This window comes from Opisthorchis viverrini (genome assembly GCF_000715545.1).
Source record: "Opisthorchis viverrini unplaced genomic scaffold opera_v5_34, whole genome shotgun sequence".
Lineage (NCBI taxonomy): Eukaryota > Metazoa > Platyhelminthes > Trematoda > Opisthorchiida > Opisthorchiidae > Opisthorchis > Opisthorchis viverrini.
This window is the reverse complement of record NW_008751690.1, coordinates 876,919-897,864: the sequence shown is the minus strand read 5'-3', so window position 1 is coordinate 897,864 and position 20,946 is coordinate 876,919. Positions and strand designations below refer to the sequence as shown.

General features: G+C 45.7%; 1 protein-coding gene across 1 annotated transcript; it reads left to right on the top strand.

Moving 5' to 3' along the window:
- Positions 1-563: 563 nt before the first annotated feature.
- Positions 564-1,687, top strand: T265_13066 (hypothetical protein; the record flags this gene model as incomplete). Its single annotated transcript, XM_009167018.1, has 2 exons — positions 564-740; positions 1,469-1,687. Coding segments are annotated over 2 exons (396 nt in total), but the record flags the coding sequence as incomplete, so codon positions are not given.
- Between the last annotated feature and the right edge of the window lie 19,259 nt (positions 1,688-20,946).

Below are 20,946 nucleotides of genomic sequence, written 5' to 3'. Positions count from 1 at the left end.
GTATAGCATACCAGTTTTTGGAAAAAAAAAACGAGCATTTTAACTGATCAATATCGCCAAAGATATTTTTATGCGTTTCTTGGTCCATGATGTTTCATCACATTCCAGGCGTTCGTTCAATGTGGCCGTAAGATGAAGTCAGTATAAGAAACCTTCAGCCTAGACACTTCGGCCTTAATAAGATATTAGTGCATTGAAGCTGACTTGTTCCCGCATGTGTGCCCTTTTTTCTACAACGACGTAGTTCATTCTCCCTCGATAGATCACCTGGTTAAACTCCACAGTTTTGCTGATCAAGTAATGTGCCCGGTATTCTACATGGCTGTTTGCCTAATAGTGCTCTCTTCGCCTAACCATGTGTCGGACGAGGATGACCCAGAGGTCAGTCTATGACAGGCAATAAAAGCATGAAAGCCTTTGACATTAGATTCACTCGAATTGGTAAACACAATCTTCCCGAATGATGACCGCGGGATAAAACTAACCAATAGCTGGCCGCGCCACGCAGCCCATGGCGGTCTTGCGTAGCTCCCAAACCCTGCCACACCGAAAAAAAAACAGAATCATTCGATGTCAATGAAGTGATTGGGCTATCGTCTCCGACGCGCGGCTTTCGTTTCCTTATTCTTCTTACCTTTGACGAGCGAAGGTGTAGCAGCTGGAACCACTTTGTTTCGATGCATGGTTTGTGGGCTGAAAAAGTGAATTGTAAGCGACAAGGTTCCTTGGGCGCAGGCGAAGTGAAACGATCTGGACTGATATACATGGCCCTCATGGGACAACACAGAATGGAGCAGATCTCTAAATAGCTTGAGCTTGGATGGGTCATTATCAGCAAGCACTGTGAAGTCAGTAGTCTCAAGTGTCAACCGGACGTAGTTCAAGTTATCAAGGCCTATATTAACCCTTGAATGATGCATGCCGTTATTGTCCTTTGATATACAATGGAAGAGTGCATCAAGTCGGCAGGTGTATACAAGTGAGTCGTTAAATAATACTCATTTGAGACAGTCCTGATATTTAGCTAGAAATTTCACAACATCCGGTAACCAATTTGCAGGACTGAATGGGACCGTGGACTGAGACCATTCGTTCAGGCAAAATTAGGTCAGTATTGTACGAAATGTGGTTGCAATTGCCGTCCGGTCGTTGTTACCCATCACACCACCTATTCCGTCACCCGCTTAAACCCAAATCTCTGCATCTGGTGAGATGATTCAGCTTAGTTCTCCAGACTGCGTATTATTCTACTGTTTCCGTCCAGAATTTGTCTAGGGGATTAAGTGTCCCTTTGTATACCTTTTGTCCATTTGATTGAGCGCCGTCTTTGACTGTTGCACCTCTTACTTCTAACCGTTGGACCGAATTTGAAGCACTTCAATAGACAAAGTCTATCTGCTGTAATTATCAACATCCAAATGAGATGCTGTGTTCCCTTTTTTAACTTCTCGGATGTCGACTCAAGCAGATCCTTCAATATGAACCCAAGGTGAAAGTCGGAATCTCAAGGTCCATAAAAAAGTGGTTCCCTAATTTTTTTCCACGGAGCCCGCGGCCAGTAAGGCGGAAACATTTATCGTCGCTGACTTGCCTACCCAGGTCCTTAACTCCAACTCGAATCGCTGATCCCTACGACAGGGCTGCTCAGATTCTGCATTCTATAACTCCAGACTTATCTGAACTACGCTGATCCTTGCTTCTTCTGCTCACTACCTTTTCAAGCTGCTCCCCTCGCTTTCATCTCATTTTTATCTCACGGATTCGCCGACGACTGAGATGGTGCGCCGCAGTATCCATCTCAAGGACTTTAAATTTTCAGAAGCATCGATTCCTGAAAAAGTGACTGTCTGTCCGTAAAAATGCAGCCTCCAACTCCTAAACTCGAGGAGCAATACTATATGGAATGTTTTAATTATATGTGCCCCTGAGTGATAAAACAAGACCAGCTGTGCACACTTTTGTCCCCAAAAATTGATTGCCTGACACCATATGTAGCATCCGCTCCTGAGCGGCAGACAAAGGATAAGTCCATGACAAAAGGCCAGCAAAAGTATCATCATCCCCAACTGAAGGTACCTTGAACGTGGGTTATTTGAAGTAGTCGCACACAGTTGTTCTCCTCTAGGTCCGACTCATGAAGCACTCAAACAGTGCAACTGGAAAGGAAGGTATTCGCCCAGCTTCCTATATCCAGTTCAGCTGAGTTCACTTTATCTGTCATAAATCATATACCACAAGTATGTTGGTCCCAGTAACTACGGTTTCAAAAAAGTCTTTCAGAGGTAACACCCTTTCGGTGCCTAGCTGCCATTCTACCTGGTGGGACGAGGGCTGGGATACTGCCACGTCGCCTAAGCCTAGATAGGGGAAGTCGAGATGAAGAGGTCGGGTTCGAACGACGGACCTCTCGGTGAGTAAATTCGCGCTCTAACTACCGAACCACCTAGCCCCCATTTGTAGGACACACTCACTCCAGATTTTAGTATCATTCTTTCATATGGGCACCGATCTGATGCAGACCTTGATGCCATCTACGTAAGCTTAAAATCTTTGGCATCTCAATGATGAAGACTGGTTACTGTGGTTGGTAGGTAGTTTGTAACTTAGTGTAGGATCCCTGTAGGGAGTTGGTAAGATTCCGTCTACACTGACCACCAATGTCGCATTCTTGAGATAGCCATGATGCCTTTGGAAGGACTGCCTGAAAGCCCTGCTGATTTTAGTTGAACTAAAACATGCCGTGACCTATTTTAACAAAGGTTTTTGCGAAACCTAGGTATAAGGTTACGATAATCGCAGATGTATCTGTCATCATCATCATCATCATCATCATCATCGACAACATGATATCAGTGTTCAACGCCGGTTCTTTACTGCCGTAAGATGTATCTGTGATGTCCGTCCGTTCACTAGCTGTACCAAAATAAGTATCTTTCCGAATACAGAATGAGTGCCCAGTCAGTTGGTTGCGGTTGAGAACATACCTGCTGACTCAGTTATTAGAAGCGCGATGAGCAATCTATAGTTCAACCCTTGTAACGAAGTGAGATCTGATATCGTTTCCAGTCTGGTGGGGATCCAGCATAAGATCAGATAAGCTAAATTTTTTACAGGAACTTGGCTGCGACCGCCAGACTGGTTGAAATTACCGCTAGGATTCTGTCGGGACCTGTTCCTATAGTACAGTAAAAATTTTGCATTTGGGGTCTCATATAATCTTCGTTGGAGTCTGAGGAGGAGCTTGTTACCCGAGCCAGATGATTGTAGCACTGTTGGCATGTACATCCTCGTCTGATATTACTGATACTATTGTGTGACCAAAATATCCTAGGTGTTCAGCTGTAACACCCTTTCGGTGTCTAGCTGCCATGCCACCCGAAGGAAACACGAGGGCTGGGATACTGCCAGGTTGCCCAAGCCTAGACAGGGGAAGTCGAGATGCAGAGGTTGGGTTCGAACCACGGACCTTCCGGTCAGTAAATTCGCGCTCTAACCACTTGGGCCATCTCGCCATCTCCTAGGAATTCATTTTGATGTAACTTCTGTTGCCGTTTGCAGTGAAGGTTGGGATTTGATCAACCTGGACAGGTTTTTTAGGTAGCTAGAAATATATTTATAGCTTTCAGGGCTTCCATGACTAGAAATCGCACATTAGAAACTGCCACAATTCTTAGTGCAGCATAGGATTTGTAGGATGACACTGACCGTAAAAACTGTCGAGTTCCACGATCGTTTTAATTTCGAAAAGTATCTGGATTCTGGTCTGACTAGACTATGCAGACCTAGTTTGTTGCAGAGTGCAGTCCAACCATTGGCGTCATGAGGTCAATATATTGGATGTTAGAGAATGAGTTCACGTGCATCCAGTATTAGGCTTGAGACAACTCAGTGTTTAAGACGGAACTTACTGACCGGACGTTCCTTGGTTCAAACCCAGCCTCGTCATCTCGACTGGTCTTCGCTAGGCTTGGGTGGACTGGTAGTATCTCAAACCCCATGCTTCCTTCGGGTGGCTTGGAAGCAAAGCACCCAAAGGGTGTTGCAGATGAGATCTCATGTTAGCATATCACATTGTACCATATACAGTACTAGTATAACACGTCTAATTTGTGGGACTAACAGAGCAAATGGAGTCCAGGTAAATGCATGTTCGACGGAATTACCAGTTGGGTCTGGTGCTGAAGGCCTGGTGAGAGCAGATGGGTTCAAGTAGAACACAAGTTGAGGGGACACATTGTACCATATACAGTACTAGTATAACACGTCTAATTTGTGGGACTAACAGAGCAAATGGAGTCCAGGTAAATGCATGTTCGACGGAATTACCAGTTGGGTCTGGTGCTGAAGGCCTGGTGAGAGCAGATGGGTTCAAGTAGAACACAAGGTTGAGGGGAACACGGGGAACGCACCCATATATTGGACCCAAGGGTGAAACCTGTCGCAGGCTGTCGACTTTTCAGCAACCTCATGAGTAGCTTGTTGCGTTCATGTGGGTACGTACTTGCAGGAACCATGGATTTGTGATAGTTTCGAACAGGGTTTCTTTCGGATTTAGTTGAGGCCATCCTCTTGAGTATATCATTATGGTGTGAGCTTGAACGGATCCGTTTACTCCCATTTGGGTGGAACAGTGTTTCGCTTTTGTGTTGCGCTCGGCCTTGTGAAATGGCTAGCTACCTTCTGGACATCTAAAGATAGAGCTTCAGCTCGTCTGCTTAGGGAATAGGTTTCTGTGTGAAAACTACGGATCCTACCGGAAGTTAATAAAGATTTTTTTACATACTGAGTTATGTAGGAATGAGATGCTTAGGACGGACGCACCGCAGTCAGGTGTACATTGGGATGACACTTTGTATACGGTGGTCGGAAGCTAACTACGATATTTGTAAGGTATCTACCGGTAACATCCTGGACAAACAGTACCTATTCACTTAGATTTACCATCCCTACCGCGCACGTTGTCAACTGTGTAGGGCATGGTGCAATGCATCTAGTACGCACTTAGCTGAGGTGCAGTGGCTATGTGGGGAAACTTGGTTTGCTTGGTATTACGGCATAGTAAACTTACCTCAAATGTAATAATACAGCTATGACCACACAACAACAAATGGCCGTTACCTTCAGTGAGGTGAATAAATAATGGTACCGTAGGTTGCAGAAGACTGGAACTAGGATGGCCAAAGGCGAAGTAGGAAAAAGAAATCCAATTTGGCTTCCGTATTGGAGTTCTGTCATGGACTTTGATGCGATTTCTTGAAACAGGCCAAAGAATTCGTACAGCGCACCAGTTTTCACTCAACTATGGGAATGTGACATAACGTTGAAAGATCGAAGGCGAAACGCTGTGAGCTCAAAACAGACCGATGTGAAATAGCCACTGGTGAGGCATCACGAGTGGATTATCCGTTCCAGCTGGCCTCCGGTTTGCCTGTAACCCTACCGACCACAAAATGGTCAGGCTGTGGTGCTACTTCGAATGAATAACTACTCAACTCAGCCGTTTTTACTGTCAAAGGCATTGACTGGCTCCTACGGGAATTGGAGCCCATCGCTCTCTACTCAACCTGGATGATAGCAGCCTGCGCAATCAGCGATATTTAGACACCATTAAATTGAATCCTTTTGGACTCCAGGGAGCAGTCCAGCTTTATGACTGATTTCAGGTCTCCACGGGCAGCGGTGGCAATAGTGCACTTAATGCGGTTTAACTAATATCCTTCCAGGTTCGTCTTGAGATCATAGTGAGGTCAGAGCCCGTGTATAGTGTGTGTATAGTGGATGTTAATCCTGATAAATGCACACCAATTCGGCGACTTCACCCCGGATTCGGCGGAAAGGGTATAAAAATGCGCTCTTTCGTCCTGATATCATCATCATCATAATCGACAGCATGACATCAGTGTTCAACACCGATGCTTCACTGCCGTACAACCATGATTTAGTTGAAAGAGAGGGGAAGAAAAGAGTAAAAATGGACGGGGAAGGAACTTAGTGCTAGCTTATCACAATCATTCCGAGGTGCCTATAACCCCAGACACCCACTCAGGCAATCTGGGTAGAAACTGACAACAAAAACGCCACTGACATCGGTTGGCAGACATAGCTTGTAGTGTCTCCAATCAGGCACAGTGAGGATCACGCGGTCCCCATTCTGGAAGGCGAGTAGCACCGACAGTACCCAAGTGTTTCGTGATCTCCTTCATACTCCCCTGCCAAGTTAAGAGTTGGTCACCTCTCTGTTTACGCCACTCTGAATTGGGCATGGAAAACAGCACTCTCTTCGTCAAACGATGGTTCGGCATTCGCAACATATGTCCCACCCAACGCAGCTTCTGGTGCGGGACACGTTCTTCAATGGAAGTACCCGTCGCACAACTGAAAACGCTCTTTCTAACTGCCTCGTTACGGATTCGCCGACACCAACCCACACCAGCTATGGTTCTGATGGTTCGTCCTGATAAGATCTGTATGAGCTCTTGACGTTCGCGACTGCATACTGTACTGCATTGTCTGTGTAACTGTGGATACAGTGACAAAAACTAGCATGAGTTCAGCGGTATTCATGAGGAATTCGACTGCTTTTTGCAGGTGACTTTGCGCCACGAAGGTTTCATATTCCGCTATCAATCATGATACTAATAAAACGCCCCCATTCTGCGGTGAATTTCGAGAGATCCAACTAAAGATCCGGCTCAGTATCCGAAACGGAACAGCCGTATTTTTTATTATTGAGACCTACTACGAAGATTAGACATCTGAACCGATCTTGTAATGAACCTAAAGCACTTGCAATTTTAGGCGACTGAACGCGTATACATGATTAATTTTTTAATATCATTCTTGATTAGTAACGAACATAGAACCCCGCTGATAAAATATTTGGGACGGAACATGGCCGTATCCGCAAAACCAAGGCCAGGTGGGTGATTGTGGTTTATAAAAGCGGTGTGAACAGGATGCATTTAGCTGTACTGTCTCAGCAACAACGGTCGGGCATTTCACTGGCCGTCGATTTAACCACATCGGTGTGAATCACGTCTCCACGTTAATTGAGCTAATTCCGGAGGTCCTCCAAGATTCAGCATCAAAAATAATCCCATCGAACAGAAAATACAGGGGTCCACCAGAACTTGTTGTGCCTACTGCCCCTCCAAATCACAGTTTTACCTCATCTGAGGTACTTCGGACCGGACGTGTGGTTTCGTACGCTAAGGCTGACGTCACTGATTCGGTTTCGTGACGCTTGTAACATTTTCGCAGGGCCTATGCTTGTCCCTGGATTAAGTGACTGCTATTCCCCCAGTTTAATATATGCACAGGTGTTGTACTTTGAAACGGTCTTCTAACAGAGATAAAAGGACGTTATTAAAGCCATATTTAGAAAACAAACACAGATAGTGCCAACGGTCGAACTGGGGTAAGGAACACCGAGACAAAAGGGCTCGAATTCAATTGGTCCAAACTGTGGCCAATCAAAATATGGCGTTGATTGGTTTGATGTTCTGCACTACACATCCGTAAATTCGGCTGCTTCATGGAAGCGCATGATAAGTTACCATAGCAGTAGAACAGCCGAGGAAATACATCATTTTTGCATGGTCAATAGATCTCAAGCTTGCCCAAGGCTAACACCGCTTCGCTTAAAATTGCTATTTTCTTTCGATTTGCGCGCAGAGTAGCTCGTCTTTATCGATTGCTTTAGCCGACCGCCATTCTAAGGTTCACGGATTCACGGATTGATACACAGGATCGAGGCTTTTCCCCAAGCTTCCCGGGTCGCTTTTGTCCTTGTCGGTCAGTGACTGTCGTTCACCTGAAAGGCACAAGTGAAAAAAGGTGTAGTACTGCTCTTTATGTTCTCAGCGCGGGGCAGTATGCTTGCCAGCGCGAGGATTCGCATACATAAATATCTACTAATGCTTTAAACTGGGTTCTAGAAGGAGGAAGGCCATTCCACGCACCTACTACCCTAAATGAGAAAAAATTTCGTCTAATGAATGTGTGCGCTCTGAGCCTGAAAACCCTCTTGCTCTGTACCCGCCGTGTGTTTGCTGGGTCAATGGTGAAAAATTATTGGCCAAGCCTTGTTCAAACAGAACATAAATGAGAATTTGGTCCCCCCGGAGGCGACGGTACTCTAGGAGAAAGAGATCAAGCATCGCGAGACGCGTTTCGTAGTCCACGGATTTGAGGCCGGCAACCATTCTGGTGGCGGCTCGCTGGACACGCTCAATGAGGGTGAAGTCTTTCGTGCGTCCTGAGTAGACAACTTGGTTAGCGTATTCCAGGAGCGGTCTGACTTAGGCCCCATAGAGTCTTTGGAAGTCCAGCGAGTAATACGGGAGAAGGTCGCCGGATCATCCGTAAAATGGCAAATGCCTTTCGGGCCGATTTCTCATGATGCAGGGAGAAAGGCGAGTTTGAGGAGAGCCATATGCCCAAATACTTTCTGTCATCTATCCTCATGATGTTTTCTGGTCCTTTCTCACAATGCATAACAAAGGCATCCGCCGAGTCTCCTCAAAACGACATGTGGACGCACTTTTCGTCATTCAGAGAAAGGTGCCAGTCAAACGACCACTGCTTTCCAGCGTCTATATCCATTTGGAGGGCACCGGCATTGAAATCCCAGGATTTCAAGTCGTCCGCAAAAAGTAGACATGGACTTGTAAGAACATCTTGGAGGTCGTTGACGTAGATGGGAAACAGCAGTTGTCCTAGGACGGAGCCTTGAGGAACTCCGATGGAGACCGGCGCTGGAGAAGAGCAGGTCGAGCCTATTCTCACTCGGAATGATCTGTCTCACAGGAACGCCTTAATCCATCACTGGGACTTTCCCTTGAATCCCGTAAGACTTGAGTTTGTGGAGAAGCGGAAAATGTTGGACCCTATCAAATGATTTTGAGAAGTCGAAATTTATGGCATCCGATGTGACTCTTTCGCCCTTGGCTTCGGTTAAGCTGTCCATAAACGCGAACATGTTTGTCACGCACGAGTGGTGTGGGAGAACTCCGTGTTGAGCAGGAGATTTCAGGTTGCTGGAAGTAAGGTGGTCTAGGATAGCTCGCTTCAGAATGCGTTCCATCACCTTACATGGCACGCTAGTGAGCCCTTTAGACCTGTAGCTGCCAGGTGATAGCCGGTCACCAGTTTTGTAGATTGGCGTCACAATCGCTTCCTTCCAAGCGGAGAAAGGGTGACCTTCGTTAAGCGACTGGCGAAACACTAGGTGTAGATGATTTGCCAGTGTTGAGGACGTTTCTTTCAGGATCCTTGGATGGACCTCGTCGGGCCCCAACACGCAGAATGGGTTGACCTTGTGCAATAGTTGATGAATGTCCTCCACCGCGGAGACCAAGTCGGTTAGAGGCTGTTCGTAATTCCGCTTTGATAAGAGTGGATGTGGTGATGACGCAGAAGTTGAATTTAACTTGTTTCTGTCAGGAACTTTCCGAAATGAAACAGTGTAGAACTACTTGGGTATGCGTGGCTGACCGATATAGAAATCGAAGCAGGAAGCAGGAATTACGAGGGCTGGGATACTGCCAGGTTGCCCAAGCCTAGACAGAGGAAGTCGAAGGGCAGAGGTAAGGTTCGAACCATGGGCCTTTCAGTCAATAAATTCGCGCTCTAACCACTTGAGCCATTTCGCCCAAGGTTGGACATACTATGTTTAGAACAACGTTGTCTTCGAGGTGACCACCTTTAGGCACAACGGCCTATGTGTGAGTCGGTAAACTAACAGATATGCCAAGTTCAAAATTTACCTCGGACCGGGGAACAGGGTTTGGTTCAATGAGATACCTCAACTAACCTGGAACGAAAACGTGGTATACGTATTCCTGTATTCGCAACAGTGCGTGGAATCCTTTGAAACCTACAGTACAGTTGACTAACGTTTCCCGGATATTTTGTTCCTGTTTGTCTGAATGGACGAGCGTGGAAGACCGTATCCTTGTAACCCCTAAAGCACTACTTACAGTAATCCTCATAATAGAAATACTCAATAATGTCAGTTCATTTGGATGAATGCGCACGAACCTGATAACCATTGGAAATAAATTCTACCGTTGATATATAAATTATTTTATTAGAAACCTGAAAGTTGACGTCGACTGCGTGGGATACGGGCCTACAAGCTACATTTTCCCCGGCAAACTACGGTGAATTCGGTAAGCCGCAGTTACTGACAGCAACGTCAGCGTCTATAAATAGCAGTAAAACCGTGCATTCTGTACCATGTAAACGGAGACTTTTACCATATTGGCGTTGTGTGCGTTTGCTGTGAGCTGCTATGTTTAAGAAGAACCGGTGAAAGCAACCACCTTCACCTGGACGGTAAACCTCGAGCTTTCAGCATTCTGCTCTTCTTTTGGGTAAACGCGACATCCTATTTATCCTTTCTGGTTAAACAGACCAAGGAACCGTCAATGTCAAACGCGCAGCGAGAGGTCGGTGATACCCAGCGAGGTGAAAATTAAAAGGTCATATGAGACGGCAAAACAATTTACGGACACAAACGAATAATGTTCAGCAAATGATCAACAAAGCCCAGCTAGCGTGAAATGAGAGCAAAGCGCGTTGATTCAACTTGGAAAATTCGAAAGTACAGCTGGCTCGGGATGAAATGTTAAGGCCAGTTGTATGCCCCAAATATATGTGTGCGAAAACGGGACGGCACCCTTGTGAACCTTTCCTTTTGTGATATTGGAGAGGGAAGCACTATTGCTTGCTTATTGGAGGAATACCGGGTAGGTGGCTTGAAAGCAAAAAGGTAACATCATTATATAGTGTACACATTGCAAAGTATCCACTTATTGACGGCGATTTTTTATGTTCAGGCGCAACGTCATTTTCCCATTTTGACACAGATTGGGACCTTTGCGCCGACATCCACTAGAGACTATACTCCAAGGCTTAATACACATTGGTAAAATGCAAATAGTAAACGAATCTCTTTGCGCTAAACTCCCTAAAGTAAGATCCTGTACGTTGGAAATTCTCGGTTTTGTTTACTTTTGTTGGCGGGTATAATAACACGAAGCACGATATTCGTCCCCCTTACTTGTGCTACCGGCATGGTCTCACAAGTTTGCAGAGACTACAGATCGTCTTGGCCACCTCATAAATGTGGACAATAAAGGTGGGTCATCGTTAATTGTAGGAACTATCTTTTGTCCTTAACTCAGGTGGATGCATCAGCGCCAAAATATTCACCAAACGTGAAATCGCCTGGGGGTTAACGAGGGTTGTGTTTGTGCTGGTCGTACCGGACACAAAATTACTGCAAGATAGCGCTAGGGCGATCACATTACGATATAAAACGCCCACGTCCGCTGGGTTCCCGACCGTTGCTTATGCCATGTTAAAAGTTGTTTCGGTACCAATAATGTTTGTGTTAGTTCCTACTCATAGGGAAAATGGCGATACAGGCAGGAGCTGATTGCTACCAAAAGAACGCGGCAGGTAGCCAAATAACGGAGAGGCAGGTGCAAACAACGCGGCAGGTTTATTTCGTGAATATTCGCTGAAAATACGGAAAAGAAGAAAAATTATATAAATGAGACATGAGCTACTACAAATTCAATCGTGAATCCAGCTGACTCGACCTAACACTGAGAAATCGTTGCTGGCCACGATTGACCCTGGGCGTTTTGTACATGACCAGGGGCACGAACGCAAGATAGAACTAAATGTAAACGAGCTAGAATTAGAAACAGATAGCGAGTTTCCGTTCGAAAGTATGATGCAAACCCCAGCAAACGGGAATAAGTGGTAACGCGGATATAGGGAAGAGAGGTGTAGATTATGTTTTCGATGAGTAGGCACTATTAGTGCATAAGGCCGAAGTCATATCTGTGACGAAATCGCTGAAGAAACTAACTGATACCACAAGTCGGTTAAATCCTAACTAAATATTCATCGGGTTTGAACAAACTCGTTCCAGAGGCGGTTGCAGCTGCGTGAAAAATTCCTCCGTGGCTGCAACTACATGCCCGAGCGGGCCAGAAAGGACGGTCGAGAATAGCGAAAAAATAACTGCGGGAATGTCATCAGACTGGATATGGCAGTGCTGTGCCATCATTGAACTGACACACTTCGGTTTCAGGACAAGCCCATAATGAACGTCAAGGTTTCGGGATTCTGACAGAGCGTGCGCATTACTGCGGCGACTAGAGCTGACTTAGAGGAGGGGAGTGCCACAACTGGAGCCAGGTCGATGTAGAGTCATGGGTGATTTTGATTCAGTTAGAGGAACATGTGAGTGCGAACCGAAGACCAGCCAGATTGAATGAATAGCAGCCATATGGGGCGTTCGTGGCAGCTACTGCCGAATTTCGAGTGTTGAGAAAGGGGAAAATTGGCGGAATATTATGATAGCTGAAGCCTAGTGGACGCTGAAGTGTATCGGATAAAACAATGTCCAGTAGATCAGATCCTAAAGCAGACTTAATGAACCTTATGAAAGGATGGATTTTTGTGGAGACTTTGTCATGTAAGTGAAACCAATCTACGCTGAAAGACTCAGAAGCACTGTACAGCTGCTTCATCCTTATTGAGAATCTTCAGCAGTGCGCATCTCGCGAAACTCCGGAGAGTCTCGAACCCGCGACCTCCCGTCTAGTTGTCTGAACACTTAACCGTTCGGCCACGAGCGGCTGATCAGCAGTGTGATTAACTCGCACTTAGACAGGATATAGCGCCGCTCATCCCTCAATCACGGGATCCACATCACGCGGTCACACGTGTTGACTGGCTCCTCGAGCAACGACTTCCCAGAGGAAGCTTCACTCACATATCGCGGGTTCGAGAGTCTTCGGAGTTTCGTGAGATGCGCACTGCTGAAGATTCCCAATAAGGATGAAACAGCTGTACAGTGCCTCTCTGCTTTTCAGCATAGATTGGCTTCACTTACAGGACGAAATCTCCACAAAAATCTCAAATCTCCTCACACTACCAACAATCTATAGGATGGATTTTTGTTTTATTGCCTAGCAAACCAAGGTCCAGCTTAGTTTGGCGATGTAGAATGGGGGCAAAAATTCACTGGATGTTCCGCTGCTCAGTGAGTATACAGCACATTCAAATAGCGTTACAAGAAACAAGCGTTGGTGGTAATTGTTGTTTATCGTGCTTTGAATTGAACATCCCTCAGTCAGAAAGCGTAAGACCAGGGAGAGTGTATTTGCGCGATTTGGGAAGGCGGGTATCGAGTCACCGAATTTGCGATCAGGGATGCTAACTGTTGAACTACTGGTACGGACGATGACATCCTGATCCAGGCAGGAAGTGGTGGTATTTTTAGCCCAGCCGAGGAATCCAATCAGAGGATCTACATAGTGCGAAGAGAGAGTAGTGTGATGAGGCACAGCAGCCATATAATTGTTGTTTGGGCGACGGCTTTTAAGATGATGAATAGGTAGAGTTGCTTAACTGTTAGCTACTGCGTAAACTGAACAGAAAGACGAGAGTATGGTCTTCAAGTCATTGAGCCGCTTCTTTAGCTGCAAGCAGCATATCGTGCATGACGGAAATAGCCAACAATAGCTAGCCGTGGCTGCCGGCATTCAGGGAATAATAAGGTCTTTATATTTTTTTCAACGGCCATACTGCAGAAGAGACACGTCCCGCGTCCGGCCTTTAGCCCAGGAACTCTCACGAGTTATCCACAGACGATAACTCCACTTCTCACCTATCCGCATTGTATTTATTTTATCATGGTGCGACTAAAAGCTGTAAACTAGCCGCTGGCAATCTGCACACCCGAGTTAATTTTGCCAAAACTATAGAGTATTCGAAGTTGTGCCTTTGACAGTGAGTTAGACTAATCCGTATGCACCTTCCGGTGACATGTTGCTCGTAGCACTTTGTTTCAGTGATCGGAAATTCAAGGTCACAGACCACCTCGATTTGCATTTTTTACCGGTCCACGCGACATGAAACACAAAATCACACTTTAGCATATTTTGGCGTTCTTCGGTGTTCTTTAAGAACGGAAAACATCTGAGGAATATCTAATGCAAATTCCACCCTGGAAACCGGTTGTTGACATTTGTTTGCTTTACACTCCTCAGCTTTAACAAGTGCGATAATATTCGCAAAATATACTTTGTTCGGCGAACCTGGTCACAAATCTTTTTCTCGTGGATCTCAACTTCCATTATGTACAACGTTATTAGACAACAGCATGAACTGTGCAGTCGCAGCGCAGGGGCCATCTCTGTTGACGATCCCCTTCCTTAGATATGCATAATTAGACCGTAAATAATACAGCGTCACCAGGTAGCTGAGGGTGTCATCCTTCTAGTGAATATGAAGCTCTATATGCGACGACCACCATAAAGCTGTCGCCATGATAATGGTAGCCATCGTCAACACCTCGACTACTTATCGTAACTGCTGGGTCTGTGTCTATGTTCGACGCTTATTGTGGGGCCTCACCTGTGCACGGTAGCCCAATCCAATGACCAACGACGGTCTTTCATACCCATAACCATACGCTATACCGCTTGTCTTTGCTACCTTTGGTAAACATCAGGCCAGTATCCATCCGGGCCGGTAAAAATAAGGCCCCAACTATGCATGACAGCATAATCTGGTAGCCTGTCATACTCATTGGTGCACTCGATGTCGCCTCAACTGGCTACTCACTGTACCTGCTAGATCCGTGTCCATTTGCTGCGTTGATTAACCGGTAACTCAATTCAACTTAATCTGTCGTACCCGCAACTTTACACGTTGTCGCTTATCTTTGCTACATATGAAAAACACCGGGTCAGTATTTATGCGAGCCGATGAATACAATGCATAAACTACGCACACGAATGATGGGCCTTATATTCACAATTGTGCGCGATATTGCCTACTTTGAATACTTTTGCAACTCTTAGGCCAGTGTCTATATGCGACGCTGATTATTAGGCCTTAACTATGCGCAGTGCCCTAATTTAACTGCCAATGATGGCCCATCATACCCATAACAGCGCGCACTCTCGCTTATGTCTGCTATCTATAGTAAACACCAGACCAGCCTCAATGCGGGTCAATAAAAACGAGGCTCCAACTATGTGTAATATCTTAATCTAACAACCGAAGACGGTCCATCATACTCACAGCTGTGGTCGATATAACCTACCTTAGCTGCTTATCGTAATTACAAGACCTGTGTTTATGTGCAACGCTGGCTATGAGGCTTCAAACGTGCTCAGCGGCCCAGTCCAATGACCATAGTCGGTCAGTCATACTCATAACTATCCTCGATGTCAACCACCGAGGCCGTCTATAGTAACTGCCGGGCCCGCAAATGCTCAAAGCTGACTATAAGGTCCTAACTATACGTATTAGACTAATACAACGACCAATGGAGGTCCTTCATATGTATACGTCATCTGCCTGCAAAAACCCCATGGCTGAAAAATAAACAACGACCTTTGACAAATAATGTTTCTAGTTATTGGTTGCATCGGCACAAACAAAAAATGTGGCCAATCCAGTTAATAATAATAATAACAATAAGGTTTATTCCCAACTTGTGGGTGGCATACCGTCTGGCATGATCATAGTTTTATGGTCAGAATGGAGCATGGCCGAGGGATTTCTGGGGGTGCGGATTGCACAAAAATAGGACAATGTCAAAAACAGTGGAGAATACCTGATGATATAGTAATAATAGGTTATTTCCCAACTTGTTGGGAACAGTGAGCATGAGGTCCAACTAGTTCAAAGACAGTCAGGTGGCACGAACTAAAAATGAAAATAATTGCTGGCCATGGGTGACCTTGGGTGGTTAGGTAAATGGCCGGAGTCACAGTGAGTAAAAGTGGGGATCGAGATGGAATAATTCAAATTGAGAGCACATGGTAAGTTTTGTCTGATAAATGTGGTTCAATCTGAAATTAAGCAGACTCAGTGGCTGCACTGTTGTAGGGAAGTCAGGTGCAGGGGCGGTGGGTTGGATGCGGGCAAGTTGCTAATATACAGGGCGACCTGAACTCCCTATACGGGTTTGAACTTGTGCAACAGGCAAGCCGAAGTTGCAGCATAAAAGCCGGGCTGGCCAAATCTGAGCGAAAATTCATTGGGTACGGAAGAGCTCATCCCAGAGACGGGGCCGGATGAGAACTGCTCGAAGTTGTGGCTACAAGCTTGAGTGGGTGATGGGTTGCGGTCGAGATTCTGGAGAAAATATTTGCGGGAGTGCCATCTCACTGGGTATGACAGTGCCATGCCATCATCGCACTGACATGCTTCGGTTTATGAACAGCCCCGCGACCGGAGAAGGGCTACGCAGTTCCGTGCCGGCTGGTTCTGAGTGAGACGGAGATTGACACAAGGAATCATGCAGAAATAGGCTAACGGATAATTTTGCTTTTGTTGGAGGACCGTGTTCGTGTAGACCAGTCTGAATAAATAACAGTTCTAAGGGGCGTTTGGGCGACTGCAGTCGAGGATTGAAGCTTGGGGAGAGGAGCGACGACAAAGAAATAGAATGAAAGCAGTAGCGCGTGGCGAGTGTTAGGAGGCGTAAGGTACAACGGCGTCGATAGAAAAAATCTCAGCTTTTTGCTCTACATGGTTTCTGGAAAGATATAACCAATTACGACTCGTGTACAATTTCTGCAATACAATTTAAAAGAAAGAAATGAACAAAGCTTCATTGACTAAATCAGCAACTGCTTAACATGTCTCTTTGTGCACAAGTCCGCGCTGAACCTGGAGACCTACTCTTATAAAAGCAGACTCACTGTTTGCCGAATTAGTCCAACAGGCGACAACGTGGGAGCCGTGTCTGCAACTATGATTCGCTGGCGGGATTCGACAAACATATGCATTATTGGATACAGCGAAGCTAGGGCTAAATAGAGGTGTTTACTTGTCAGTCGTAGGACCATGTGGTGTAGACTGGAGCCCAGAGATACAAGGGCCACACGCGTCCTCAAATGTGCGTCTATAGATGCAGCCGTGGCGAAGGTCTTTTGTGTGCGGGTGCTTGGTATCAAATCCGCTTAGGCATCGAGTGACCATAGCCGCATGTTCGTGGTTTGCGTCGGTTAAGATCGTTCAGCTGTCTGGTATTATCGACGTATGCTCTATATGGCTAGTTAGGCATCGTTTACCTTTAGTCGCATGTTAGTGGTGTGCGTCGTTTAAGATCGTTCAGTTGTCTGGTATTATCGAAGTATGCTCTACGTGGCTAGTTAGTTAGGCACCGAGTACCCCTAGCCGGATGTTAGTGGTGTGCGTCGGTTAAGATCGATAAACCTCGAGGTCTTTCTAGCATAATTCGCAACCTATAATGAAAAACTCTGGTTATTGCCAGCAAACGTGCACGATGTCTAGCAAACAATTAGCGTGCACTGCGGAATTTTTACTGGCAACAAAGAATCATCGACCAAAATTTGTTTGCACGAATGCGCCTACGCATATGTTGCATCTCCAAAGGCCATTTAGATTCTAGAATGTTGAGGAAATTTGTTCCCGTGGAAAAATACCTGAAAGTTACGTTCATTGTATGTGAGTCAACCTTTTACATTATTCGCGATTTTTTGTCATCAGGTAACGTACTCACAGTCTGCGGTGTTTATTGACCTTGAGATTTCGCTGACTTAAACAAATCGCTATGGTAAAGGATTTTCAATAATACAGGAGCATATACATTATACCCAGACATCCTACACTATGAAGTGGCAAGTCTGAAGATGACGTAGCGTTCTCATTTTTTATTCCTGAAGAGTGTAAAAGAAATAGACGTCGATGCCGATCTTCCGGGGTCAACGTAGATATCTCCCTCCCGAATTTCTCGGCGGTCACAATAATAATTGGTGTCCATTTCATATTCGCGCATTAGCCATTCGTTGTCATGAGCGACCTTCTGGATGGCATGCTCCAGGCTACTGAGTGACGCACGCGCCCCTTCAAACGCCCGTTGGCGTTCTCCAGGCGGTTGTTGGTCACATTCCCAAAATGTACCAACTCACGTTGTGCATCAATGGCCCACTTTCGAATGATATGGAGCCAGTGGGCAGTCAAATAAGAGACAAAAATGGGATCTGTTCTCCTCAAGATTTGCAAATGACAGTGAAACCTACGCCGCACACTCACTTACTCAGCTGCATTATCAAAGCGAGCTATGCGGTGGAATATGTGCCGACTGCGGTTGGAATTTGTCTGCAAAAGTGACACCAAAGCAATGAAACGTACGTGCTTCCGGATGGCTTGCCGTCCGTGAAAATAGCACAGCATTATATCGCAGCCAAATACAGCTTTGGCAGCTCGCATTTGGGAAGTCATTTTGTCCATGACGAACCTTTTGACTGCATATTGTCCACCCATCATATCCTTGAACAAGCTGAACAGCTTGTGCAATGCGCAAGATGCTCGCTTTCGACAAAGGCATACATTACGGGTCGACCGATACCCATGCCTTATGACACAAGGAATGTATAAAGCTTGCAACTTAACAGCGAACGTCAGGGTCCCCAAATTAATTTACCCAGGACGGTTAGTAACGTGTGTAGCATCAACGTTTACAACGTCCGGGAAACGTCTAAAGAGTGCTATCTGCTGCGTTCGAGAAAATCAGGTGACTATATCTGCCACCCTCCGATTCCACCAGCAGCACGCGACCGCACTCTTGAAACTTGGCTATGATGGATGACATGTCATCTAAGAAACCGACTGAAAGGTAACCAACGACCTACTTAACAATGGGGGTCGACACTTGACGCGATAGTTACGCACATCCTTGATAGTGAGTACCTTTCCAAAGTGGTCGGCGACGTACTGCCGAATTTCCGATGACGGAGCACCGTATTTCAAAAGGGTAGAACACTCCTTTAATTCATCATTTGTCAGTCGCCGGTTGATGGGGAGCCTGTCAAAAATAAACTTGCTGCGTGGATGGTTGTGCTCCAGGGAGTAGGAAGTAACCCTCAAGCAGTCATGGTACCGGAGAACATGGAACCTTGCAGGACAATCAGTACGACGTGTGCTACAACGTACACACAATCAAACATGAATTTACTAGTTGCGACGAATCCCACGGCTTCAACTTCGTCTGCAGGCATGTCTGCTGCAACGGTAGAAAGCTTTTTCATGCAAAAGCAGCGAATTGCTGCTGTTTTTGGAGTTAACACGGAAGAAAAGAACGTAATATTTCGCCTGGTACTCTTTCAAAGCGACATGCACTGCATTGAATGAGAAAAAACTTTGACGAGCTAAATTCTCCACAAAAGTATCCTCCGCATTCACGTGCTCAGCCATAACAGCCATTAAAATATGAATATCGCGGGCCTTGAATATCGTGGGGGTTGAGTAGGTTTAAACAAATTTCAACAAAACTGCGGCCGTTTGGGAAGATCTCATACGTCCGAAAAATTACCATCAAATGTTAAAATTTTTATGTCAAAGTTTTCCTCCTTCAAACCATGGTTTCAGAGAAATTTTGGGTGTGCGTCTAGCCACCGGCGGCTCCGCCCATCCTCTTTATGAAAATAGTAGGAAGTTATGTGGGAAATCTAGTTTCCTCGGGTGTTTTCTTAAGTATTGCATTTTGGATAAAACCTTAAAACGACGTAGAAAATAATCAGGCCAATTGCGTTCGCGTAAATTCAAATTGGACCGGCCATTCGCAACCTGGGTATGAAAAGTTCTTCTATGGTAGCGGCAAACGTGCAGCTGAAGCCGAGGAATTTGCTACGGGGTTCTTTGCTTTTTACGATAGTCAGCATGCGTTATATCTGGCTTGAGGCAAGGTTTGATCTTCACTTATATACCGAACCACCGATACTTCAGTTGGTTAAGCTATTGGGTTTGTGGGCAGAACAAGCAGACGGCACAAAAGATGGCCAGTGCTTCTAAGTCCTTGCACAAATTAAACGGACTGAAAATGTCTCACTGGTAACGCTCGTCTGGAAAATATTTGAGTTATAGTCTACTGCGGGCAAGCCATCAGACTGGGTGTGTTGGTCGAGGAACCGTCATCGTGATGCCGTACTTGGGTCCGTGGACATGAACTTCTTGGATGAGCCGTTTACGGTTTTCATTGTAGTTAGGATAGTCTTGGGTCTATCGAGGGTTCACGATGGTTCATTGCTGCCATTAAAACGAGGCAATAAGACAGACATTTCTACTTTGGGGACTCGAAATAAGAAAGTGTCCGGAAGGTTCGTTAGAATGCACATTGATGTAAGTAAGAATGCCTCCCGAAATAACGGAGACATACGTTGTCACAATTCCTAACTACTTCATTGAGGCAACGCTACCCGAGTTAAAAAACCGTGATCGATATTTACGTGCAGATATTAGGTATGCGTTTGATGCTAACTGGATTCGGCATACGTGAATGTGAGGAACGTGTATTGCGCAACTGTGAGCATGGAACGTGCAGAGACACGAAATCGGAGATATCTGGTGTTTCTGCGTGCTTGTACGATGATTGACCTCGGAATGGGGGTTTTAGTCCAAAGAAAAGTAATTTTTACCCACAAGATGCCACGGTATCGTAATGACTTTTTTCTAACAGGTGGGTGGCGTAAGGTAAGCCAGAATAAAGCGTAAGTTTCTTTGCAGTTGCATGTACTGGAGCAAGCGAGCGATAGGGTACAGCCAAGGGAAGGAAGCGCATAGTTAAGGGTGTACGCTGCCATACCATCATTGCACCGAAATAATTCGGTTTCTTGACAGTCCCGTAACGGACGTCATTTTTGAGATGATTTGGTCTGTGAAATTCTGTAGATAAGTGGATTTTTTGGTTGACTGGGGAAATCCTCAGATGTATAACAAAGCTCATATAAGATCGTGTGTATTTTTCAGATCCGGCTGGGGAGGTGGTGCGGTGCAGCGTTTTATATACATTCGAAGTTGTATTCGTTTTGATTGTAGTGTGTCAATGCACGAACCTGCAATGCTTGGGTCGTGCGCGTAAAGTGTGCATCAGGCTGCAGT